At 44.4% G+C, this 26951-nt stretch overlaps 1 protein-coding gene across 1 annotated transcript; it reads right to left on the bottom strand.

The window, feature by feature from the left end:
* Positions 1-15392: 15392 nt before the first annotated feature.
* On the bottom strand, positions 15393-22837 carry LOC105982424 (melanoma antigen preferentially expressed in tumors-like). The gene is made up of 5 exons (XM_013012014.1): positions 22524-22837; positions 20204-20269; positions 19022-19327; positions 17977-18585; positions 15393-16131 (listed from the first exon to the last, which is right to left on the bottom strand). Exons 3-5 carry the CDS (start codon positions 19315-19317, stop codon positions 15585-15587), a joined length of 1452 nt encoding a protein of 483 aa, XP_012867468.1. The 5' UTR covers positions 19318-19327; positions 20204-20269; positions 22524-22837; the 3' UTR covers positions 15393-15584.
* Between the last annotated feature and the right edge of the window lie 4114 nt (positions 22838-26951).

Below are 26951 nucleotides of genomic sequence, written 5' to 3' on the forward strand. Positions count from 1 at the left end.
TAGCTACCCATCATTTGGAGACAAAGGACAAACTTGATCTATCATTAACCTCAATCAAAATTCTATCTAAAAGCACACTGGAAAAGCAAAGGTGCTTAACCTAGGGTGACTTTAGCCATTGATACCAGTCCTGGGGCTTAAACTGAGACCTGTGGCACTGTCCCTGGGCTTTTTTTGCTCAAGGCTAGCACCTGAGCCATAGCTCCAGTGCTGGCTTTTATGGATAGTTTATTGGAGATAAGAGTGTCATGTACTTTCCTTCCTTTCTGGGGCTGGCTTTGAACCAAGCCCCTGAGATCTCAGCCTGCTGAGTCGCTAAGATTACAGGCCTGAGCCACTGGTGCCAGCTTTTTTTTTTCTTTCTTTCTTTCACAGTCTTATTCAGGTGCAGCTGAAATCACAGCCTTCTCATTCAATCTTTCTCCCTAAAGAACTAACTACAGGATTCCGAATAATATACCCATCCCCTCCAGGAAACTATGCATATTTTACAAACACTTCCTTGTTTTTCTATGTAGGATGATAGGAGTTCAAGCCAAATAGTTTGTGTTGCATAATTGTCAGAGTTCCTGAGGTTATGGACAGTTTTTCTTTATGTCCTCATTTATTGTGTTAAATAAAAATCATTAAAACATTATGCTGTCTGAATATAGACCCTTTTTATGGAAAAAGATGTGCCCTTTAAAAGGAAATATTTTGTGTATTTTTTTAAAATAAAGTTCCTTAACAAGAGATTTTCAAATGTATTTGTTTCTTGGATCTCCTGTAGGTTACGTTATGTTAAATTGCAGTTTGTCCATTTATATTTTTCTTTGGCATTTTAAAGTTACAATTAAAATGTCCAGAAATTTAGTCAGGCACCAGTGGCTCACATCTATAATCCTAGCTACTCAGGAGGCTGGGATCTGAGGATCACAGTTCAAAGCCAGCTCTGGCAGGAAAGTTTGGAGACTCTTATCTCCAATTAACCACAAAGAAGCCAGAAGTATAACTGTGGCTTAAATGGTAGAGCACTAGTTTTGAACAACAAAGTTCATGGACAGTATCCAGGCTTTGAGTTCAAGTCCCAGAACCAGCACACACACAAAATAAAGTGGTGTGTGTGTGTGTGTGTGTGTGTGCGTGTGTATGTATGTGTGTATGTGTGTGTGTGTGTGTGTGTGTGTGTGTGTGTGCTGGTCTTGGGGCTTACATTCAAGGCACAGGCACTGTCTTCTAGCATTTTTGATCATGCTGGTATTCTGCCACTTAAACCACAGCACTACTTCTAACTTTGTTTCTTTGTTGTGGCTCTTTTGTGTGTGTGTGTGTGGTGGTGGGGGAGTTAATTAGAGATAAGAGTCTCAAGAACTTTTCTTCCCAATCTGGTTCTGATCTGTGACCCTCAAACCTCAGCCTCCTGAGAAGTAAGGATGACAGGCAGGAGCCACCAACACCAGCAGCTTGTAGCTTTTGATTATGTTTCCATTCTGCAAGGGCTGTGTTGCATGCTACTCCCGTGAGTTCCTCTGTAGTCTGCTCGGCTCTGCTCTCCCCGTGGGGCTCTGGAAGCTCCATCTGTGTTTATTAGAATTGGTTCTTTTGTGGATCAGCCCATGTGATGCAGAGATGACAAGAGCAAAGAGCCTGAGGGTACCCAGGCTTCCGCCATGGTCACTTCTGCTCCAATGCATCAGTGCCATGGCTATACCAGGTTTTGAGGGTCTTTGTGAAATGCCTTGAGATGAAGATGTTTAACAGGGTCTCTGATGTGACTATTGTGTCATAATCTAACTTCAAAAGGGTTTAAGATGCTCAGGGCAGTAAGAACAGGAAATCTTTCCAGTTCCATTTCTGAAAGTGGTACCCTCAGGGTAGGTCTGCCCTGCCTGCCGGTGAGAATCTATACGTAATGAAACAACAACCTGCCAGGTGCTGGTGGCTCATGCCTATAATCCTAGCTATTCAGGAGGCTGAGATCTAAGGATTGTGGTTCAAAGCCAGCCCGGGCAGGAAAGTCCACAAGACACTTTATCTCCAATAAGCCACCAGAAAACCGGAAGTGGCACTGTGGCTCAGGTGGTAGAGTGCTCGCCTTGAGCTAAAGAGCTCAGAGACAGAGCCCAGGCCCAGAGTTCAAGCCCCACAACCAACAACAACAAAAAAAAAGAATGAATGAAAGAAAGAAAGAAAAAGAAAAACTACAATCTGCTGCTTCCTTCCTGAAAGCTTGGGAGGAAATGATGAGCATATGCTATCTGGATTTATGAGCCCGTCCATCTTGGAATGCCTTGGCAACAAAGTTGACATACAACCCCATTTTTATTGAAATCCGCAGATTCATCTGTGAGCTTGACCTGGGGTTCTAGAGGAGATTCTCCTCTGGGCCGAAGCCTGACAGGGAAGGAAGCTCCAGCTATTCCAGATGTGTTTCCTCCTTACTTGGTCTCCTGGAAACCTGGACTTGCTTAGCTCCTTCATGGAAGGCATTGTCCTCTTTCCCCCTTGCCTCTAGGTAGCTCATTTCTGCGTTTCCTTCATTCTTCTCCTTTCCAATCACACTACATTCTCCACCTCATCGTACTTTAGCTCCTCAGTCATCTCTTCTCATCCTTCAAAACCAATCTCTTCCTCTACACTTTTTTTTTTTTTTTTTGGTCATCATGGGGTTTGAACTCTGGGCCTGGGTGGTGTCCCTGAGCTCTTCAGCTCAAGGTGAATGCTCTACCACTTAAGCCACAGCACCACTTCCAGTTTCTGGTGGTTCATTGGAGAGAAGAGTCTAACGGACTTTCCTGCCTAGGCTGGCTTTGAACCTCGATCCTCAGATCTCAGCCTCCTGAGTAGCTAGGATTACAGGCATGAGCCACCAGCCCCTGGCTTCCTCTCCTTTTCCTGGTACCCATGATTCAGCCTTCCCCAATATCCAAATGTTTGATTTCTTTGGCTTCCATCAGCTTCCCTCTATTTCTTCCATAGTCCACCTCAAACTGGATCTTCAGGACTCCACTTCTGCATCTCAACTATTTCCCCGCACTTCTCATCACTTACTTCAAGGTTACTTATCTGCTAAGGTTTTTGTTTGTTTGCTGGTACCAGCATTTGAACACAAGTCCTTGTGCTTGTTTGGATTGCTTGCTTAGCTGGCACTCTACCGCTTGAGCCATGTCTCCAGCCTGAGTGTTTTGCTGGTTATTCTGGAGATGGGGACTTGTCTATTGTTCTGTTTGGGGCTGGCTTCATACCATGGTCCTCCATGTCTCACCCGCCTGAATAGCTAGAGTTACAGGCAGGAGCCACTGGTGCCCAGCTTGCTGTGGATTTCATATGCGTCCTCCCTTTATCAAGGATGTATTCCATGAGTGTTGGGAGGTGGTAGGATCTCTGAGGAGGCCTAGTGGGAGGTGGCTCAGCCATGGAGGGCATGGTCTGAAGAAGAGATTAGCATAGTTCCCATGAGACCGCAGGTGGCCTCTCCCCTCTTCTCAGGCCCGCTGTCTGTCACTCCAGGTCATTTCCCCCTTTTGTACACCATCCCATCCCTACCAATCCTTCAGGGCTAGTCAGTCTTTACTGATGCTGTCAGTGGGGGTCAGCTTATGTGGTCTCAAAACAGGACGAGGAAAGTAGGAATGCATTAGGAGGGTCAATGGAAGATCATCATTCAACTGTGTCTACCATTTTCGCCTCTCGGCCATTGAGATAGTCACACATCAATAAAACAGACAGCGAAATTGTCTCAGCTTTCCTGCCATCAAGAGGTGATTCAAGCTCATCCGTACTCTTTCCTGACACTGTCTCCCCAATTCACACGGGGACAATCCAGTGCCTGGGAAATCTTGCTTCGTAACGAATGGAGAAGACAACATTGAAGGAACAGCACATCGCTTCGTGATGAATGCTGGGCTGCTGGGAGCCAGTTGTCATTGCTGGAGCTTTCTCCAGTTCCTCACACATAGACCCCTACAGCTATCCCCTTGGCAAGGTAATTCAAGTCATTGATTGGTGTTAACCTTTAAAATTTCCATGGAGATACTGGGTTGGTTTTTTTTTTTTATTACCATCTTGCCATGAGATGAAATCATGTTCTGACTTAATAGGGATTAGACTTGAGAATTCTGATAATTCTCTCTGCCCTTCAACTTAGAAGGAAGCCAAATAAATCTTTTTTTGGGGGGGGGTCTGGTTGTGGGGCCTGAACTCTGGGCCTGGGCACTGTCCCTCAGCTCTTCAGCTCAAGGCTAGCACTCTACCACTTGAGCCACACCGCCACTTCCGGCTTTTTTCTTTTTGCTAATGTGGTGCTGAGGAATCAAACCCAGGGCCTCATGCATGCAAGGCAAGCACTCTACCACTGAGACAGCTTTCCAGCCCCCAAATAAATCTTGATAGGCTAAGAAGAAATATTAAGTAAATGCATCCCTCTTCTTCTCTACTCCTCTCTCTGTCCCCAGCTGATTGGGCCACTGGCTCCTCTTCTCTGATCCCCAAGTTCCAAATGCCTCAGGTCTTAACCATTCCATCTCCACCTCCTCCCATGTTCCTCTTCCACACTCTTGCCATTTTTCATTTTCAAGGTAAAATTCTCAGGTTCACCTTTAATTCACCTGCTGTTGCCTGGAGATTCTAACACTGATTCCACCAAATGTGGCTTGAAAATACCAAGGAAATCAATCATATGCTATTTTCTTGTCATTCTTGTACTGTACTGTACAGTCAAACCACCAGCTACATAGCATTTACATGGTGTTAGGCATGATGTCATGTAGAGATGCTTGGATGTGTATGGCAGGTTGTACATAGGTTCTATGGAATTATCATTTTCTAAAAGGGACTTGAGTGAGTGCAGATTTTGTTATTGGCGGGGGGTGGGGTTCCTGGAACCCATTCCCTGAGGATAGTGAAGGATGGTTGAATTTTAAGTTATGGTGCTCTATCCATTCATTCATCTTAACATTAAATGCAAAAGAACCTCAGAGGGTACTTCAGAGAGAAGTAGATCAGGATTCCAAGCAGAAAAGTCTGGGAGATCCTTGACTCTAATTGGCCTCCAAAAAGTGAAAAGTGGAGATGTGACTGAAGGGGTAGAGCAGTAACCTTGAGCAAAAAAAAAAAATCTTAGGGAAAGTGTGCAACACAACATATATAAATAAGCATGGTTACAAAAGTAAAATACAGTCTGGCTACCCCTGAAGGATTGGCAGGGATGGGATGGTGTGCAAATGGGGAAAATGACCTGGAGTGACAGCAGGCCTGAGAAGTGAGGGCCACCTGTGGCCTCCTGGGAACTATGCTAATCTCTTGCAATAATTGCAATAGTACCTTCAGAAGAAGGTATTATTATGGGAGGTGACAGCTCCATGCGTGTCACTTCTCCAAATCTATCAAGGGGTAAGATGTGGTGTGGAAGACAGAGAACTAACAGTCCTTACTGTAGGCTAATGTGTGTGCCTATCTGAGTCTTCAACTCAGGAGGCTGAGATCTGAGGATCATGATTCAAAGCCAGCCCGGACAGGAAAGGCTGTGAGACTCTTATCTCCAATAAACCACTAGAAAACCAGAAGTGGTGCTGTGGCTCAAGTGGTAGAGCACTCACCTTGAGCTGAAGAAGTTCAAGCCTCATGACTGCCCCCCCCAAAAAAAAGGAAAAATAGAAAATTTCTGTAGTACAGATATAAAGGAAATGCATTTACAGAGCTACACAATAGCTTTGTATCTTAACCTAAGTGTTATCAGAACAGAGCTCAAAACAAAAATCAAAAGTTTATAAAGTGATGTTTACAGTAAATCAAGATTATTTTTATTGTAACTATTACTTTTAGTTTTTTCTTTTGAGATGTCTTGCTAGCAAACTAATGATTCTCCTGTCTCTGCCTCTACTAGAATTATATAAGCCTGAAAATCTTTTGTAATAAATTGAGCATCCTAAGTAACAGCGTTTATAAAGTCCATAGTAGCATAGAAGTGGAGAGTGAAGGCCAAAGCCAGTATTTGACTGACTTTCACTGACTTACCTAGAGCAACTTCCAGACCTGTGAGCTCCAACTATTTGCCTTACACACACTGTATTTTACTTTTGTAACCATGCTTATTTATAGATGCTGTGTTGCACACTTTCCCTAAGATTTTTGCTCAAGGTTACTGCTCTACCCCTTCAGTCACATCTCCACTTTTCACTTTTTAGAGGGCAATTGGAGTCAAGAATCCCACGGACTTTTCTACCTAGGCTGGCTTGGAATCCTGATCTTCAAATCTTAACCTCCTGAGTAACTAGTATCACAGACACTAGCCACAGGTACCTGGCTGTGTGAGTGTGTGTGAGTGTGTGTGTGTGTGTGCTCGGGTGTGCCATACTCATGCTTAAATTTAGGGCTTCCCATTTGCTAGGCAAGTCCTCTACCACTTGATCTACTTCTCTCTTTTTGCTCTGGTTATTTTGAGATAAGGTCTCACTCTTTGTCCAGGTTAGCCTAGACCTTGGACTATGATCCTCCTATTTCTATTTCTGGCATAGCTGACAGGCACAGACCACTATGCCCAGCATTTTCTGTTGAAAACAGGGTCTTACAACCTATTTTTGCCTGTGCAGGCCCAGAAGCATCATGTTTCTAAGCTTATGTATTCTTGTGTACCTATAATATGAACAGGCACAGGACACTGTTGCAAATACTTCTTGATTCTCCCATCTCTATGTGTGTGCATTAGCTCCAGATGACACCACAGAGGGGCTTCCAGGGCAAAGTGATCTTTAGGTCATAAACATCTAACAGTGCCCTAGGATAAAGATGTCAGCAAAGTGTGTAGGAAGCACATGGCAAAGTCAGAAAGGCAAAATGATTTGTGCAGGATGAGAGGAACGGTATCAAGGAAGGCATGGGTCTGACCAATGAATGGGCTCCTGGAAGCTGAGACCATGCCAGCATCTAGGCCCAGCAGTGGACATGGGGATTCAACAGACAAGGTGTGCTGCTAACTGTGTATACATGTGCACATTGTGCTACGGGAAGGGAGATTTCAGGCTCCAGTTTGTCTTTGGGAAGGTTTTATGTGAGGAAGTGGCATAGGTCATTGGGCACTCAGAGGGTGACCCCACTTCCTTGACAATGGAATAGAATGTGGAACCCTGATAGGCAGGTAACCATAACTGACAGTCTGGCCAAGTGAGCTCACTTGGCCTGCGTCTCAGAAGCGAGAAACATGTTCTCATGTTGTCTTGGAAGCTCAGGAGACTCAGGTCTCAGGAAAGCGAGGGGTGGGTGCCTCGTTCGAGCCTGGAGAGCCCGGACCCGTGTCCAGCCAGGAGTCCAACCCTTCAACCCATTTTTCAACAAGCAATCAATGGAAACACAAGACAACTTAGGCAAGGTATAGTCAGCATACCTTCTTCTTGTGTGTTTTTAAGTGTCGCTACTGATATATCACTTTCTCTGTGGTTTTCATACTACTCTATCACAATTACTCAACTTGAACTGCTCCACGTTTGAAAGATGCTTTCTCTTTACCATCTTAGGGGGACAGTGATTCAGCCCCCACGCTGAATGTGCCCTATAATGTGTGGAGCCCGGAGGCAGGCCTGTTGGAGATGCTGGTGATGAACCTGGTCCCTGCCCACCAGAAAGGCGATCTTTTCTTTATTCGAAACTTCCTACATAATTACAGATTGTGTGGGACAATGGAGCAAGTCCTGGCCATTCTGTTCAAAAAGTGAGTGTTCCCCGCCTAAGCCCATGCGGCCGAGCCCCTCCTGGCTGTGTCTTGAGAACACTTGGCATCTGTCTGAGTCTGTTTCACTGGGGTCTTCTCGTGGGAACGGGGTGCCCAGGATTCTATGCCTCCAGTGTGGACATTTAATTTTCCTATCCATCTACTCCCTGTGGCACATTTCTTTTATTTTTTTGGCTAAGGCTGACACTCTACCACTTAAACCAAACACCACTTCCAGAATTATCCTACTTTAGTAATGATGAGCATGTCTAGGATTTGTCTGTCAAGGTTGAGTGCAACCCTGGAGCCTCAGCAGTCTGATTACTGAGTGGCTAGGATTATAAGCATGATCCAGAGGCACCGTACTTTAGCCTCACGTAGGTGATACCCTAGGAAACCAGTTATCAATGGTAAATATGGCTTCAGAAGCTGTATTGGAGGCCTGTGAAGTAACTTATCCAGAGGAGGGCTTGGAGGGGTGGCCTGAGCACCCTATGTCTAGTGAGCCATGAGCAAAGGATTATATTGGGCTTGCTCATTTACAAACCTCTGATGCACTGACTTAGTTTTAGTTTTTGGGTGCTGAGCCTACAACTTGAACTCAGAACTTGGGATTTGTCCCTGAGTTTTGTGCTCCAAGTTAGCACTCTATCCCTTGAGCCACAGTTCCATTTCTGGTGTTTTGCTGGTTGATGGATATAACAATTTCTTGGGTATTTCCTGCCCAGTCTGGCTTTGAACTGTGTTCCTCGGATCTTGGCCTCCCAAGTAGCTAGGGTTAGAGGCGTGAGCCATGGGCACCTGGCAGAAGCGTTTACTTTGCACATGCTCATTCAAACCTCTTAAAATTTTCATGGGACACGATAGACATATCTCATGTGCCTTCCACTTTTACATTCACATCTAAGCCTCAACCAGCCCCACAGGACCCGCCCTCCCCCTTAGTTCTGAACAAGAGAACCATAGAGCTGACTTCCTCCTCTCCTCCCTCAGGTATAGATCGCTCCGCCCTCACTGTGAGGAAGATGAGCAAGTAAAGAAGTAAGTGGACTTTGGGACCAAGGGAAGGACTGTCCTTGAAACTGGGAGCTTTGGAGCTTCTGACTCAAAGTGCAAAGTTCTCGTTTGCACACCACTTGTGATTTCCACCAGGGGACTGAGGCTTGGGAGTTGAGTGGATGGCAGTGGTGTGGTTGTGGACTCTCAGGGATGACAAGGAGGGCTGTGTACACAAAATCAGATTTGTGGGGAAACAACCTTTTCATTGCCTATCACAGTGAGAATTTTGAGACTTGGAGAATTTCTAGAAGTGGGTTGTGAGGAGCATCCTGCTTGCAAGAATATCTCCCTGCTTCCCAACATGCAAGTCTGCATATAGGATGGACAGCCGCACCATGGGAGTCCTGGCAGAAAGAGGCTATGGGAGGCTCAGGATGGGGAGGGCGGGCTCTCACTCTCCTTGTCCCCAATCTGCCCACAGCACGCTTTGTTCCATCTTCACCATGTGGATAGACTTTTCCCCGGATGATTTTTATGAACATAAGAACAGAGACACTCTGAATGAACTCATGCATTATCTAATGCTCAACATGCCCTCCTCGGATCTGCTCCTCCGCTTACACATTCTTCTAGACCAGCTGGAGGAGCCCCTGCCCAATCAGAACAAGAAAAAGAGGGAGAAGTCCTTGTATAGATGCCTGAGAGCTTGTGAGTAGGGATGGAAACTGGCCCCCTAGGGATGGTCCTCCCAGGCTGGAGATTGGCCGGGAGTCCTTAGTACTCCCCAGCTTGGCAAATGTCCTTTTTATCGATGTTCTCTACCAGGTAATGTCTGCTGTCTGAAAGCACTTGGGCATAGTCACTCATGAGAAAGACCCTTCCTTGGCATCAACGTTCAGTCCAAACTCAAATTCTACAGCTTCCTCCATCAGATCCTCATAGCAGTTGAGTTACACCAGAACTTCTAGAGTCCACTCTCACAGTTGTGTACCTATTTCCGTTCCTAGATTTTTGTCGACATAATGCAGTCACCCCTGAACCCATGCCATAGAAGCTACCAGTGATGTCAGCGGTGATGACAGGTGGACATCTGGAGCCCTCATTGCACTGCACCAAGCGTGTGGATGGAACCTGGTTATTTTCATTTGTAGAAAGGCCATGATAGGTTTTGTTTTTTTGTTTTTTTGCTTATGTGGTGCTGAGGAATCAAACCCAGGGCCTCAGGCACGCAAGGCAAGCGCTCTAACACTGAGCCATCTTCCCAGCCCGGGCCACGATAGGTTTTGATTTCTATGGACACTCTATGGAACCAATCTACAGTTGAGAACTCAGGAAGAACATCTTGTCTTAGGTGTGGTGGTAGATTCCATTGTGGACCCTGAATGAACCTTCCTGCCTGCAGGCAACTTTGAGGAAGATCTAGTGCTTGAGCCTGCCTCCCTCCTCCCTGGGCAAATGCCTATTTTATTTTTGTAATAATTGCTACTGTTTATTGTTTTAATGTTATTAAAATGTCCATGTTTACATGATGGTGCACAGTTCTTGAATACAAAATACTGTGGTCTTTTCCACCTCCAATCTGATGTCCTGGGACTGAGTAGGAGGAAACAAGGTGAGCTGGATCTGGGGGTGGGGGGGAAGGAGAGTCTGCTGGATTTACACAACTGGTGAATACAGAGAAGCCACGAGGAATCCAGGCAGTGGAGGATGCAGCCTGTGCTGAGATAGGACCCTTGACGCTGAGAGACAAAAGCTCTGTGTTACATCGGAGCAGATGTCTTTGAAAGCTGGTCCCACTTGAATCTCAAGCCCCCACCTCTTAATAGGGATAACTTTCCCTTTCCAGCCACCAGGGTAAATGTGTTGAAGTGTGAAGCTCTCTGCCAACAGTGAGCCAGTCTGCACTGTGCAAATATAGAACATATAAAGAGCTAGAGTTAAATAAATGTTTACTGCAGTTTTATGCTTTTAATATGCTCCTTGCCTTAGGGGTTTTCATGAAGGTTTTCTAAGTCTACGTGAGGGTTGACATGGACTGTAAATGATCAAGAGGACACAATAAGAGACCCACGGGTGTGTTTGGAGAATGGACTGGAAATGAGCTTGCTGCACATATTAGTTGACTCAGGCTAGACATTTTTCTATATAAGAAGTCATTTTGGCTGCCTTGTTCCCATTCATTGGATTGATAACTTCAATCTCTAACATATGAATAGATATACTTTTATGTAATATAAATAAGAAAATCTGAGGGAATACTTAATAGTATTTGGGAAAAGGTGTCATTTGGAGTAGCCAACCATTTCATTCTGACCATTTTGGTATTGTTCTACAGGAATAGATCAATGTGTCTCTTTATACCAATTTAGAAACAGTTCTGAGTCTCCCTCTTGAGGCACAAATTCTGTGACTCCTTGAATTTCAGCTGATCTCACTCTTGGGGCAAAGAGGCACATGTGCAGAGGGAACATGGCTGGTTGGAATGCTCCAGTGGGAAATCCAGAAACTCTGGCAATCACCAGTCTAGTGAAGAGGACAGAGGTTTTAGGAGGGGACAGAGTGTGTGTTTTGTGTATGTGTGTAGTGGGGGGAGCTATAGGGTTTGAACTCAGGGGCTGGCACTATCCCTGAGCTCTTCTACTCAAGGCTAACACTCTACCACTTTGAGCCACAGATCCACTTGTGGTTTTCTGATGGTTAATTGGAGATATAAATCTGATAAAACGTCCTGTCCTGGATGACTTTGAACCGTGATCCTCAGATCTCAGCCTCTTGAGATACTACAGATGTGAGCCACCAGTGCCTGACTAAATGTCTCTAGCATCTTTTGCTGAAGGCTAGCACCCTGCAATTTGAGCCACAGCTATACTCCTGGCCTTATTTGGTAGTTAATTGGAGATAAGAATCTCACAGACTTTATTGCTCTGCCTGTTTTGAACTGCAATCCTCACATCTCAGCCTCCTGAGTAGCAAAGAATACAGGCCTGAGCCACAGGCATGGAGTTCAAACCATTTTTATCTAGCCTATTGGTGATGGAGAAGCCTCATTTACTCAGGAATGTAAAAAATAAGGATATTGATGATGAATAGCTATAAGTCTGAAAGAAAATGGTTAGAATTGTAACAGGAAAAGCTAAATTCTAAATTTGCAATTTTCTGTGTCTACTAGTGCCTCCACATGTTGATTCACATATGGTTTAAGTTTCTAAAGGATTCCTGGAAAAAAGACATTGTAGCTGTTTTATATCATTCAGAGATTAATGATCTGTGTGATTTTTTGTAATTTTTTCTTCTCTCAAACTTAGTATTGCTTTCCTCAGTTACATGTTTCTATGCCAGTTTCTGCCCACATTTTACCCCATAAAAATTTCCAAACTAGAAGATTCTATACACTTATTCTTATGTATTCTTGTAATAAAGAGGCAAATCCATTTTAAGGATCAAGAAATATAAAAATATGTGTTGATGCATCTGCTTTCCATTTCTTTCCACACAAATTCCCATTTGCTGGTACGGGAAAACTTTAAGTCATGTCCTCATTTAACTAGGAATCCTCATCTGAGAATTGCATAGGTTTGGATCATCAGTTACGAAGATGATTTGAGTCCACTTTGCTCAACACACTGCTAGACCACCTTACTCAGATACAACTATGGCAATACTTTTCATATTGGCTGGAGATGTTTTGCATATATTTTGCTAAGTACATGGGTTGTGGAGGTTCGTGTTGTGGAGCTTTTCTTGGTGTGGACCAATTTGTCTTCTTCCCACTCACTTGCCCATAGTTCCTATTTTTATCACCTTTAAATTTTAATTACTGTATTAAGGCTTTATAACTCATCAGGGTGGGAGAATTTTGCAAGTATGATTACTTTAATACATTTCCTGACAAACCAGGATATAGACTTTAATTTTGATAAGTATAGGTCAGTAATTAAATCAGGAAGTAAATCAACTGAGTAATCAAACAAGTTATATATAAATATATAGTGTAGTATATTATATATAATTGAATGTTTTTTAAAAGTATGAGTGACATATATTTTGAGTCTCAAAATACAATATAAAACATTATTGGGGAAACTGATATACCACGGATTATTAGATGAATGTACACGTGTGTGTGTCTGCGTGTGTGTGTGTGTGTATCTCAAGTCAACACAATGGAATTCATTAAATGCTGTTTGAAAAAGGGGTTATGAGCTGGTCAACTTGCCTCAGCTCTGTGATCCCAGTTATTCTGGAGGCTTCGTTCTGATTTCAACAGCTTTTACCCTTGATCGTTAGATCCTGAGAAGGAGAAGGAGGCCTGGAACCCTCCAGGGGAGCAGAGACACACATGCGCAGTGGGCAGACGGCTGGTGCGCATGCTCAGACTGGAGATCCAGCTACTCCAGGACCGCCATTGCAGCGTCGAGGAGAGAGACGACGGGTCCGGAGCGGAGCGAAGGCCGCGCTGAGGCCCCGTCACGGGGAAGCGAAGCGGAGGGACAGCCGTGGGGAAGGGAGGCCTCTCGGAACCCCCGCACGTCGCTGTGTGCCGCGGGAGCCTGGGGCGTCCTTTCTGGGGCTCAGGCCTGGCTGTCGGCCCGTGCGGCCTCGGCGGCCTCCTGGCGCCTGGCGCCGCGGTGTTTCCTGTCAGGCCGGGCGGTGATTCTCCTGGGCCCGGCGGGGGGCCCGGAGGCCCGGACGGGAGGCCGGCCGGGCCCGGAGGCCGGGGAGACGCCACGACGCCGTTTGCAGACGACGTGGGGTTGGCCACAGTGAGGAAGGTCAGCGGGGTTGGAGCTAAGTTCGTTATTCAGCTCAAGGCTGCTTCTTTACCCATTGGTCCGTTAATGTCCATTTGAGTTTGTGTGATCTTCCTGGTTATTGTAAATAATGCTACCAGGCACCAGGGGCTCAGAGCTGTAGTCCTACTACGAGCTGCTCAGCAGGCTGAGATGTGAGGATCAAGGTTCAAAGCCAGCCCAGGCAGGAAAGTCTGTAAGACACTACTTTTTTTTGTAAGTCATGGGGCTTGAACTCAAGGCCTGGGCTCTATCCTTGAGCTCCTTTGCTCAAGGCTAGTGCTGCTGTACCACTTTGAGCCACAGCGCCACTTCCGGTTTTTGAGTTGGTTAATTGGAGGTCAGATCTCTCTGGGACTTTTCTGCCTGGGCTGGCTTTGAACCACGATCCTTAGATCTCAGCCTCCTGAGTAGTTAGGATTACAGACGTGAACCACCTGGCTCCATAAGACTCATCACAATTCTGAGATCTAGTCATTTTTCTATTTTTCACTAATTATTTTTATTGTGCCAGTGCTTGAGCTTGAATTCAGCTCGTGAGCACTCTCATTTAGCTTTTTTGCTCAAAGACTGGTGTTCTACCACTTTGAGTCATAGTTCTACATCTAGATTTTGGTGATTAATTAGGTATTAGAGTCTCCACTCTTGGAAGCCCATATCCGGGGCATCTCACTAGCTCTAAAGTGGCCCGCTACCAGCTTGATAGAGGTCGAGGAGGATCAGTGGAGATGACATCATTCTTGAATTTTGGTAGGACCACTGAGAATGTCATATACAATACAAATACTAAATATGATGTAAGGTTGTTGCTAAAAATCAGTTGATTTCTTTTGTTGTTATCAATAGGCTCGGATTCTTGGGTATGCTAGGCAAGCACTGATATTGAGCAACTTAGATGTTTTTAACTGCCTCTAGCTAATTTCAAGAAAGGATCTAGCAGGATGTCAGGCATGGGTTAAGTGTGGTGTAAGGAAATAGAGAAACTACTGTGTATCTGCCAGGTAGATGTCTTTCTACTACTGCTATCAGAATCCTAAGGGTCTTACTTTTTACTGCTCTCCTGAGAACTCTGCAGAAAAAGAATGATGGAAGGAAATAGTGTAATGGATGCAAGCTCCCCATTTCTAGTAGATCAAGAGTGCAAAGTCTTTTATGGTGAACAAAGGAGAGATGGTGGACAGGGAATGCAGGGCAGGGTAGGGTCTAGGTAGGGCTAGAAGCAGACTTCTTCCTCTTCTCTTTTCTAATAGTCAGCCTTGGCTTATGCTTTGGCCACCTGTGGACAGCATCTACATATCCTTGCTAGAGAACCATGTAACATGTTCAGCCAGTCAGCACATATCAGTTGAGGAGAAGAGGGTCCAAGAAAGAGGTCTCTCTTTAGAAAATTTAGAATAATGTGGAAAAAAAGTAGGTCATTAAAAGATTAGGAAAAGCATATTTAAAAGTCTTGGAGTAAATTTTCACCTGCTCAGTTACAAGACTGGGGCTTACCTCCTGCTCAGTGAAGCCTTATACTGACTCAGTCAGAGGCCAGGGATCAAGTAAACAAGACTGAACACAAGGTCTCAGTGGTGGCATTGAGACCCTTGTGAGGAACCCTTATTCCAGTGGTATTCAGTATTGGACACTTAGCACCTTTCAGACCCTGAGGAGTGTAACGTATGCAGTGACCCATTGACTGACCCCTGAACTAAGGCAAATAGGCAACCAATGCCCCAAGGAGAGCCACAGCAAGAATGATCAATAGTTCCATGAGATCTTGTGCTGAACCTCATATAGCCCTGAGTATGTAAGCATCATGAATCTTCAATGCCTTCTTATTCAATTAGTAAAACATTCCAGATATCTGTGAATCAGATTCATATGTCACACAATGTATCAAATGGTTTACAAATATTCTTTTTATTTCTAGCCATTTCATTACAACCATCCATGTAGGGACATCTCCTACATGTAACTCTACCCCCTCTAGAAATTCAGATTCATGTTATCATTCTATATAATGTCTCCCCAAAGATCTCAACAACTGTGACCTCTATGCTTTTTTTCTAGAAATACATTCTGAGCTTCAGTGCCCATTTGCCTGAACAAAGCTAAGCAGGCAGGACTTAGGGGCTCAGCTCACAGAAGGTACTGAGACCACAATGACAGCAGGGGTTGGGACCAAAGCCATCCATATTCGGCCTCCCTAACTCATGCAACATCCATTTCAGCGTGTTGTGCAGTTGAGCGAGTCTCCCCAGTTGAAGGGTACCTGGGACATCTTCATAACTCTCCAGTGGGGCAGGATATATCATGTGGCATAGCTTGCTCAGCCTAGGGTTCTGGTGGAGGCTCTTTAGCATGGCCATGGAGATTGGGTTCCCACAGAAGTCAAAGGTCATGAGCTGGGAGCAGTGACTCAGGACAGGTAGAATGGCAGTGAGTTGAGGATCTGTAATTCCACACTCACTTAAGCTAAGATGCTGGAGGGTGGCAGAAGCTCTTTCTAACAGAGCTTGGAGGGACTCAGCACGTATGCTGGTCATGTTAACCCTGGTTAGATTAAGTTTCTTTAGCTCACTGATTTGGGGACACTGGGAGAGATGTATCAAATCTGACTCCAAAAGCAGGCAGTTGGTGACAGAGAGGATCTTCAGGTGGCACCTCAAGTACCTGAGGAGAGACAGAACAGTTACTGCTGGGTATTGGTGGTGCTCGGTGGCAACCTGTAGGCAGGACCCAGGCCTCAAGCAGGGAGAGGCACAGAGCAGAAGTTTGTGTGATGGTCTGCCTCCAGGATGTCATATTGAATTCAAGAGTTGCAATTAAACAATTCAGCGGGTAGCTGAAGGTTGTTCTCCATTGTTTTTGCTATTTGACAGTGTCAAGAACATGAAATCACAAACACATTCTTTGTTCATCTGCTGAGCATAGTAAAACCTATATTTCTTAGGAATTGTGAGCACAAACCAAAATGACAAAAAAAAAGCACACAAAATAGCCAGAACCTATGTCATGTCATGGCAAGGAAATTTAGTTTCTGCAATATAATAGAAAAGCTTTACAGTTAACAAAACAAAAAGAAATAATAGCTACTGGAAAACACAAAGGATAAACTTGGGCAGAGTCAGCAAAGATCAAAGGGGCTGCTAGACTACTGGGGGGCAGACAAAGGTCCTTTTGTGATCAGCAAACAACCTATCACTGCTCAATTCTTCACTCCTCTTCCTTACCCCTCATCTTCAGAATCGCACCTTTACCACATACTCGTTTCTATGGAGTTTAAAACACTTTATAGACAGGAATGAAGTGGTTTGAAGGGACAGGCTTAATCTCAATATGGATGAGATTTAATTTACTAACTAAAATCCAAAGTTCAATGGGCTTTCCTTTCTTTGATGGCTTCCTCACTTAGTTTTAAGCATTTTGACTTTGAGTCACTTCCTGAGGAAGAATTCTCAGAGCCAACCACCTGAAGCTAAATCCCCCTTTCCGTGTGTGTGTTTTTTTTAAATAGGACTTTCTGTTTTCTATTCAACATTATAATTCTTGTTGAATTCCAGCCCTCACTGTGCTATTAAGAAGCAGTATCAGGTGGGATCTTAGGGGATGATTAGAGCTCTACTCTCAACCATGGTTAATCAAATTATATAATGAGTGCATTAATTGGCAATGGGTTATTTCAACAGTAGGTCTACTATATAAACTGGTATGGGGACTTTGCTCTACCACCACTTTTTTCTGTTCATTTTTTTTGATAATTTCTCACTGTGTAACTCAAGCAGGCCTTAAAACTTGCCATGTTGAGCTTCGTACCAGTGGCTTATGTCTATAATCTTAGTACACAAGAAGCTGAGATCCGAAGATCAAGCTGAGATCTGAAGATCAAAGTTCAAAGTCACTCAGTGCAGGAAAATCTGTGAGACTCTTATCTCTACTTAACCACCACAAATAAAAAATGGAAGTAGAATTGATGTTCAGTGGTTATGCTTGAGCAAAAAAGCTCAGGGACAGCACCTAGGCCTTGAGTTCAAGCACACACATGCATACACGCACCCCCTGTAGCCCAGGCTAACACTGATATTACTGCTTCACCCTCCCAAGTGCTCAAGTTACAGACATGTATCACCATGTGTAGTTATGTCTCGAATATTTTGATTTTCCCATAGGTGGTGAATCGCTTTGGAACTCTGCTAGACAAAAGGTCATTGCTAGATGTAGCTGCTCAACCTTGGAATAGAATTATGAGTCAAACTAAATTGCTTTTCTTTATAATTTATCCTCTGTTCTACTATCAGCAATAGAAGAGAGACTAGGATACACTTCAACTTCTAGTTAAGTAGTACCTTTACTTGTATACTTATTTGCTACCGTACTTGGGACTAACAAAATATGTTGATTCCTTGGGGTTATTCATGCTTCCATAGTCTGTTCTAGGTAGAGACCACATTCCCATTATTTTACTTGAAATTAAGAAAAGCTTCCTCTGGTCTACAGAACAAGGTAGCCATCTCTTACCTGAGAATGTGGTTCAGGCAGCCTGCCACAAAAGACACAGAATCAAAACATAGCTCCTGGAGGTGAGGCAGATTGAGTAATTGTGAGCGGAACTGGTTGACATACATTTTCTTTTCCTCCAGGGACGTGTAGGGATAAGTGTGGTTGTGGGAGAAGAGGAGTCTGTGCAGATTACTCATCTGGCCCAGGTAAGGAGCAAACATCCCCAGGGTGGACAATTTCCAGGATCCACGCACTTCCAATTCCTGGAGTGAATCCAGCTGCACCACTTTCATGATCCTCTTAATATTTTGGAAGGGAATTGGTAAAATGCTCAGTTTCTTACAGTGTAGGTATAGTAAACCTTTCTTCTGCTTGACCTTCCTAATGAGAGAGGTGAGCAATTGGTCATACATGCCGTTCTTTAGATGCAAGTCTACAAGTACCTCTATGCGACCCAAAGGCTGTTTGGCCCTCATCCTGGAACCATCCACATTTGCCTTTGTCTTCATCAGCTGAACATCCTCTCTCTCCTTCAATGAGCACAGACCAGTCCTGGTTCCAGACCATATGGTCCAGTAGTTCTGATGTGTTTTCAGGCGTAAATCCAGCATTTGTAATTTCCACCGCCTGTGAGGAAAAACAGAAATTAACGCAAAGCGACAGCTGGAGTCTCAGATCCAGGCAAAGAGCAAGTGACATCAGTTGCTCCATTCTTCGTGGAGGCCCTGCTGTTTACATTGTCCCCTCAGATCCTTCCTGGTCCCTGCTTCTTCTCTCCCTTTGACAGTGCTAGGGTTTGAATCCAGGGGTTTGAAAGTGTAAGGCAACTGTTGAGTTATGGTGATATATCTTCAGCTTCTGCTTTTCATAACTTCAACTACCACTAGGAGAGAATGAATATATGTTCCTTCAGTCACGTGGGCATTGTCTGGTGGCCCATTCCCTGTCTGACATTAGCATTCGTTTCCTGAGTGTCACTGCCCAAATGCCTTTCTATATGCCCCTCACCCCAGCTGTGTGATGCTCAGGATCCCAGTGCTTTTAGGCTGTAGGTCTTCCTCACCTGGGGCGAACCTCCTGAGCCAGCAGCTCATCAAGTCCGTTGAGCACAGCTTGGAAGTTTTCTTGGTGAGGCTGCTGTTTCCTCATCAGGGCCCCTAGAGGGAGGCAGGCAAAGGGCCAGGCCTGCACCATTGCCTTCAGGATCTCTCTGCATCTCTCAGCATAGGCGACCATGAACAGAGGTGGGAAGATGTCCACGGGCAGCTCCTCCAAAGCAGCGATGGCCAAGGTCTCATTTTCCACCAGGCTCTGTGCAGCCAGCTCCAGAAGAGTTGGTAGGCGGTAGTACATGCTCATCCTGATGAATCTGCCCCAAAAAGATTGTTGAGGAAACAAGCATGGAACAAAGGAAGCCTTGTCAGGCTGAACACATGAGCCACTTCATTTTCTCCCATCCTTCGGAGGAACCAACCCAGGACTAACATTGTACTAGTAACAGCAGGAGAGTCCTGCTGGACTCCATTCCATTCTTCACTCAGTGGCCACACCACCACTGCCATGATCTCTGCCAGCACCAGAACAAGCATCTGGACCAGAGCTCAGGATGCATCAAGAGTACCACTGGCCCATCCATAGCCACCCACTGCTCCTCTTCATTCTGCCACCTCTGGGAAATGAATTCTGAGGAGCTTCAAAGCTGATCTAGCTCCTTTAGGGGGAAAAATTTGAGAGTATAGTTTTACCAAAGATTGGTCCTAGATGTGACTGGAGTTCTAGAACCCCAGTTCTTTGAAATATCTGCTGATAAGACATCTTGAGGCCTGGAAAGGTGGCTCAGTGGTAGAGTGCTTGTCTTGCATGCATGAGGCCCTGGGTTCAATTCCTCAGCACCACATAAGCAGAAAAAGTTGGAAGTGGCGCTGTGGCTCAAGTGGTAGAATTCTAGCCTTGAGCTGAAGAGCTGAGGGACAGCACCCAGGCCTAGAGTTGAGGCCCTACTACTAAAAAGAAAAAAAAAAAGACATCTTGAGGTTGAGCTCAAGTCTAAAAACAAAACTCATATATGTTTTCTACAAACTTGATATACATAGGCTGAAAGTAATTTTATGTAGCACTTTAATACTTTTCTTCATGAAAACTTTCATGGTATAGAATTTTTCTCTTGTGGTAGTTTTTCTCTTCCTGGTAATCAAAGTTTCAGATTTTTGGAATCATTTCTCATATTCAGGTTAGGGGTGCTTACCTATATTAGCCAAGGACATTATCAGTGAGATGGCACATGACACAACACAGCCTTCTTTATACACTCCTGCAAATAATTCAGGTAGGAAGGAAAAGGTTCAGAACAGAAGTCATACAAGAATCCTCATATGAAAAACCTACATATGCATACACACACACACACACACACAGAGCCACACACGCACGCACACACACACACACACACACACACACACACACACAGAGCCATGTACAAGTATTACCTAGCATTTGAAACTCTTAAACATTTGATATGAGCCGGGTGCTGGTGGCTCACGCCTGTAATCCTAGCTACTCAGGAGGCTGAGATCTGAGGATCACGGTTCAAAGCCCGGGCAGGAGAGACCGTGAGACTCCTATCTCCAATAAAACCACTCAAGTGATAGAGCGCTCGCCTTGAGCTGAAGAGCTGAGGGACAGTGCCCAAGCCCAGAGTTCAAGCCCCACGACCGACCAAAAAAAAAAAAACATTTGATATGTTTATTTTAATATCTATCACTTCTATGTCTATTACAGTTATCACTTTGAAAAGAAGTAGAGGGAAACGTAATTCACAGCAAACACAATCTTTAATTTCATTTTCTTCAAAGTAATACTTTTGAACTGGCCACATTTGTATGTGCTATGTGATCATATTCTGAAATATGTAAACAATGTAGAATGACTAAATCGAGATAATATATTGCATTACTTAACACACTCATCATTAATTTCTGATGAGAACACTTCATTCTATCACTAATTTTCAGGTATATAGTATACTGTTACTACCTACAATCACCATGTTGTTTTGAGTTCTAATATACTAAACCTTTTTAGTTTTCCTCTAGAAGTCACTTTCACAGAAAAAGTAAAAGGAAGAGAAAATTAACAAAAAAGACTTTACTTTTTAAAATGCCATAAGTAATTAAAAGATACTTTGTTAACAAAATCTAGCTTGTAAAGTCACAAAATCATAAATGTTACACAGTATAATGACTTGGTATATAATAAATATTTAATATATTATCAAGCAGAATTCCCACAAATCAGATATTTTCCTCAAAAGGTAAGATTTCATTTTAAGTGGGTTTAGTTTTAGTTCTCTTGAAGTTACTTTCACAAAGACCAAAGGAAAAAAGAAGAGGAACAACAAAAACTATTTTATTTTTTGAAATACCATATGTAATTAAAAGAGATTTTGTTGTGGTAGAATGTACCTATAAATCTTTAAGTAAACACACTCAGTGGTATGCAAGCAGTTACAAATGAATTAATTGAAGTATAATAGACCCTATGGGGAGCTAAAATAATTCTTTAGAAAGACTAAGTCAGAGCTGAACAAAAGAAGTACCAGGAAATTGGTACTTGTAAGAGGGGAGTGTAGGGTCAAGGAGGAAAGTATAGAAGAATGAAGGAAGTAGGGAGAATACAGGCAAGAATACATTGTAAATACCATGGAATTGAGAAAAATAAGGGAAGGGATAGGTGAAAGGGGGGTAAGATGTTGAAGGGATGACACAGATCATGATGCATTGTATACATTGTATACATAAACTGCTTTGTTAATGGTGAAAAATTAGATATATAACCTAAAGATTAAGAAAAGGGAAGGGAGCCAGGCACTGGTGACTCACACCTGTAATCCTAGCTACCCAAAAGGCTGAGATCTAAGGGTCGTGGTTCAAAGCCAGCCTGGGCAGGAAAGTCCATGAAACTCTTACCTCCAATAAACTATTCAGAAAAAGCCAAAGTGGTGCTGTGGCTCAAGTGGTAGAGTGCTAGCTTTGAGTACAAAGAGGCTCAGGGACAGCACCCAGGCCGAGTTCAAGCCCCAGGACCAGCAAAACTACTACTAGTAGGAATAATAATAACATCAGTGAAAGTATCTTTTGTTAAAAAAAAAACAGCTAGAGCTAAAGCTACTACTTTTCAATGAGGTTTCAGCAGTATAGCAAGTTTGGGAGGACATAAACATTTAGATGACATGGCCCTGGTCTTGTTCATCTTCTCTTGTGTTAGGCTGTATCTGTGTGCATTGTCTATGTTTGTTTCCACTTGTGTTTGCATTTTGTTATGTGTATTTGTATGCAATTACGTTTCTCATCACTCCTTGTCATTACCCCATCTCTAATATTTTTGTATTCGTGTCAGAAGACATCAACTCTTAGGGTTCATAGACAATGCATGGACATGTATGGACATGTATACCTGACACTATCCAAGGATACAGATACTAGTGGGACAAAGATAATAATCCTTGTCCCCAGGGACAAGGCAGGTTTTTTGAGAGCTGATAAGGAGTTCAAGTTTGTCTGAATTACCTTGTCTTTTGGAAGTTGAGACACTGGCTACACTCAGTTCTTCACAGGAACAGTGGGTGCCAAAGTCGTCAGAAGCTCAGGGATCCTTTGTAGAGATCCTGTCAGAGGAAAAGACTGAAAAGGGGGACCCAAGGAGATAACCTCACTGACTTGACAAAGGACCAAGCAGAACTTGGAACTCAGGTATCCAGGCAGCCAAATTCCAGACCCAGCCCATTTCACTAGTGCACCAGATAGTGGAGAAAACAGGATATTCAATTCCTAATGTCTCAGATCTCAGGAGTTCCTGAGGAAGGAGAATTGTCTATTCATGGACACACTGCCTGGCCTTCAATCCTGAAACACACACACACACACACAACACAACACACAACACTCCGAGCAGCCAGGCGCTGGTGACTCACACCTGTAATCCTAGCTACTCAGGAAGCTGCGATCTGAGGATCACAGTTCCAAGCCAGCCTGGGCAGGAAAGTCTGTGAGACTTATCTCCAATAAACCACTAGAAAACTGGAAGTGGTGCTGTGGCTCAAGTGATAGAGAACTCACCTTGAGCTGAAGAGCACAGGGACAGCGCCCAGGCCCAGAGTTCAAGCCCCATGACTGACCAAAAACATACACAAACACACACACACACACAAAACCACTCCTAGCTATTTCCCTTTAGGAACATGAAGGTAATAGACACCCAGAGCAAGTTAACATAGGCCAGGGAGCCATTCTAACCTCTTATGGCCAAACATGTGCTAGGGAACTATACCTAGCTCTGCCCATATGTCCTGAAGCCAACACCCTATTCTATGGCAGCAGCAGAGGAGCAAGCACACTTTTCTGGTTACCTGGACAGAGGACTATATCGGTTAAACTCCTTGTGGAGGAGAAGTTAGTACAAGGAGACATAGCTGAGCCAGACTACATCCAAGTTATGTTGGAAGTAGAGCCCATTCTTGCCTCTGTTAGAATATCTCCCTAACTCCAGCACTAGAGCAATACTTCCTTGTTCCTTTGAAAATATGTTTTATTTGTATGTTATTCTCTTTTTTTTTTTATGGTCATGGGGCTTGAACTCTGGGCCTGGGCGCTGTCCATCAGTTCTTCAGCTCAAGGCGAGTGCTCTACCACTTGAGCTACAGCACTACTTCCGGTTTTCTAGTGGTTTATTGGCGATAGGAGTCTCATGGTCTTTCCTGCCCGGGCTGGCTTTGAACCAAGATCTTCAGATCTCAGCCTCCTGAGTAGGATTACAGGCGTGAACCACCAGCGCCCGGCACTTGTATGTTATTCTTGAGGCTTGAACTCTGCCTGGGCACAGTCCCTGAGCTCTATTTGCTCAAAGCTAGTGCTCCACCATTTTAAGCCACAGCTCCATTTCCAGTATCTTGGTGATTAATTGGACTTTCCTGCCCAGACTGGCTTTGCACTGTGATCCTCAGGACTTAGCCTCCTGAGTAGCTAGGATTATATACATGAGCCATAAGCGCCTGTCCTTCATACCTCAGTCTCTCAGATCTCAGGCTCCTGAGTAGGTAGGATTAGTAGTAGTAGCACCAGGCTTGTTTTACATTTCTAGAGGTTTTTAACTACTCCTGTTACTAAATTTTCATTGTAAATCATAAAAAGTAAAAAGACACTTTTGGGCATCCTTTTAAATACAGCATTATGAAGAGCATATCATAGTGGGTAAATGAGCTAAAAAATTCTGTCTGAACTGTACTCTCTTAAATGTTGGGGCAGAAAAGGAGGCTCTGTTGGGCCTAATTTAAATATGATATCCAAAATGTTCTAAAATACGAAACTTTCTTAATATGTACATGATGCCACAGTTGGAAAATTCTGAATCATGAATCCTTGATGCACAAATTTAATGTATATAAAATTATTCCGGGCTGGGAAGGTGGCTCAGTGTGCATGAGGCCCTGGGTTTGATTCTTCAGCACCACATAAGCAAAAAAGAAAAAAAACCGGAAGTGGCACTGTGGCTCATGTGGTAGGACACTAGCCTTGAGCTGAGGGACAGCATCGAGGCCCAGAGTTCAGGCTCCACGACCGGACCAAAAAAAAAATTATTTTCAACCTACATATAACATACCTGAGTTTTGTTTTTATTTTATTTATTTTTGGGTCCGGTGGTCAGGCCTGAACTCTGGGCCTGGGCTCTGTCCCTCAGCTCTTCAGCTCAAGGCTAGCGTTCTACCACTTGAGCCTCAGTGCAACTTCCAGCTTTTTTCCTTTTGCTTATGTGATGCTGAGGAATCGAACCCAGGGCCTCAAGCATGCAAGGTAAGTGCTCTACCACTGAGCCACCTTCCCAGGCCCCTGAGTTTTGTTTTTAGAGTTGAGCCTCATCTCCAAGATACCTGCTTGCCTATAAACAGTCGTTCTAATGTCTCGAATCCCAAGCACCACCTTTACCAATCATTTTAGAAAACTATAATCTCAAATGTATCCTCCACAATGCATTGCATCTCCTTGGTGTTTATTTCCTGTAGGGGCTTGAACTAAGTGGAACAGTGGGTAGCTATGGATGGGGCCAGTGACCCTCTTGCTGCCTGCTGATCATTGTGCCAACTTCTGCTCCTGGTGCTGGCAGAGACACAGCTGTGTTAGTGTGGTCACTGGGTGAGGAATGTATTTGGGGTAAACTGACATCTCCACTGCTGTTTCTAGAGCAATGACATATAGCCCCTGAGTTGCTTCCTCTGAAGAATGGGAGAACATGAAATCGCTCATGCTTCTTTTGAGAAGGCTGCCTTGTTCCCTGAATGTTTACTTGGCATCTATTCTCAAGAGATTCATCAAGATGAGTGTATTCAGTGCACTAAGACTCCTGGAACTGGCTACACAGTGCTTGCTTTGGCCATACCCATGGCCACCCTAGAGGAGCTGCCTGTGGAGCTCCTAGTGCCTCTGTTCAGCCTGTGCTAGGAAACACATTGAAACCCTGAAAGCCTGACTTTTACTGCCCTCTTCTGGAGTCTCTGATAAAGGAATAACAGCCTCACTAGGAGACCTTCCAAGATGCACTCAACCGGCTTAAAGCACTCTTGCTCTAGAGATTTGCCAAAGGTTAGGGAGACTCAGTAGAATGGGAGGCCTGGGGATCTGAGCAAGACATGGCTGAGGTCAAGGGCAGAGAGAACAGAGGCTTTGGTGTAGTGCTACTAAGGAAGCCATTGCTGGCATAACTCTAGGAACAATCTACTGGACAATGCACTAGTGACTGAAAGCTTATGTACCTATTTTCTCTTAGTAGAGCTTAAAAGATATATGAAGCTGAAGTTGGAGGTGTATCTCCTTAATAGAGCAGTAGCTGAGCACTTGGGAGGGCCTGGATTCAATCCTCAGTGCTGAAGGAAAAAAAAGTACAATAAAGGAACAATAACTTCCCATTCAGGCACCAGTGGCTCATACCTATCATCCTAACTATACAGGAGGCTGCAATCTGAGGGTCATGGTTCAAAGCCAGCCCTGGCATAAAAGTTTGTGAGACTCTTATCTCTAATAAACTTCCCAGAAAAAGCCAGAAGTGGCAATGTGGCTCAAGTGGTAGAGCTTTAGCCTTGAGCACAAAGAGGAACAGGAACATTGCCCAGGCCCTGAGTTCAAGCTCCAGGACTGGTAAAATTAAACAAACGAACTTTTTAGCCCAATGAGCTCCCTTCCATAGCTTAGTCCACTCCTTCCCCTCTCCACAGCTTAGCATGCTCCCTTCCTAGACAACACTAGGCCCACTTAGTAAAGACAGTAAGTGAACCTCTGTTGATCTAAACCAGTTAGAATGCTTTTTTTTTGTCACTTATAGATAATAACTTTGCCAGTTTTAAACATTTTAATGTTTAGGCTGGGTGCCAGTGGCTCACGCCTGTCATCCTAGCTACTCAGCAGGCTGAGATCTGAGGATCACGGTTCAAGGCCAGCCGGGCAGGGAAGTCGGTGACTCTTCTCTCCAGTGAACCACCAGAACGCCAGGGGCGCTGTGGCCCGGGCGTTTACATGGGAACACTTTCAAGCTTTTTTTTTTTTTCTTTCAGGAGGGCCTTGTGCTTGCTGGGCAGGTGTTCTGCCACCAGAGTCACACCTTCAGCCCTACCACTGAAATGTAGAACAAAATTACGCTTTCTGCATCCTACATTGTCGTTCGGGTGGCAAGTTGCCACCGAGTGGGCTGCTGCAGCGCCTGTCTCCTCGGACCTGATGCTCAACAGCAGCTGACTCTCAGCCCAGAAGGCTGCCTAGAACGCGCAGAGCCAGTCCCCGCCTAAAACAGCGCCGGGAACGGGAAGGCAGCCCACGCTCTCGCGAGAGTACGCCCGACCTCGGAAGGTGCGGCTCCGAGCAGCGCCAAGGGACCACCAACTGTCGCGAGAATGGCTGCCGGCCCTTGATACCGCGAAAGCGCGAAAGCTCGCGAGAAGAAGAGCGGCGGCT

This window comes from Dipodomys ordii, unplaced genomic scaffold (genome assembly GCF_000151885.1).
Source record: "Dipodomys ordii isolate 6190 unplaced genomic scaffold, Dord_2.0 Scaffold15, whole genome shotgun sequence".
Classification (NCBI taxonomy): Eukaryota; Metazoa; Chordata; class Mammalia; order Rodentia; family Heteromyidae; genus Dipodomys; species Dipodomys ordii.

Coding starts and splice junctions, on each gene's coding strand:
- LOC105982424 (XM_013012014.1), bottom strand. CDS start 19,317: ATGAGCATGTACTACCGCCTACCAACTCTTCTGGAGCTGGCTGCACAG. Junction 18,586..19,021: donor GCTCAGGAGGTTCGCCCCAG/GTGAGGAAGACC, acceptor TTTTCCTCACAG/GCGGTGGAAATTACAAATGC. Junction 16,132..17,976: donor TGCCTGAACCACATTCTCAG/GTAAGAGATGGC, acceptor GTCTCTCCTCAG/GTACTTGAGGTGCCACCTGA.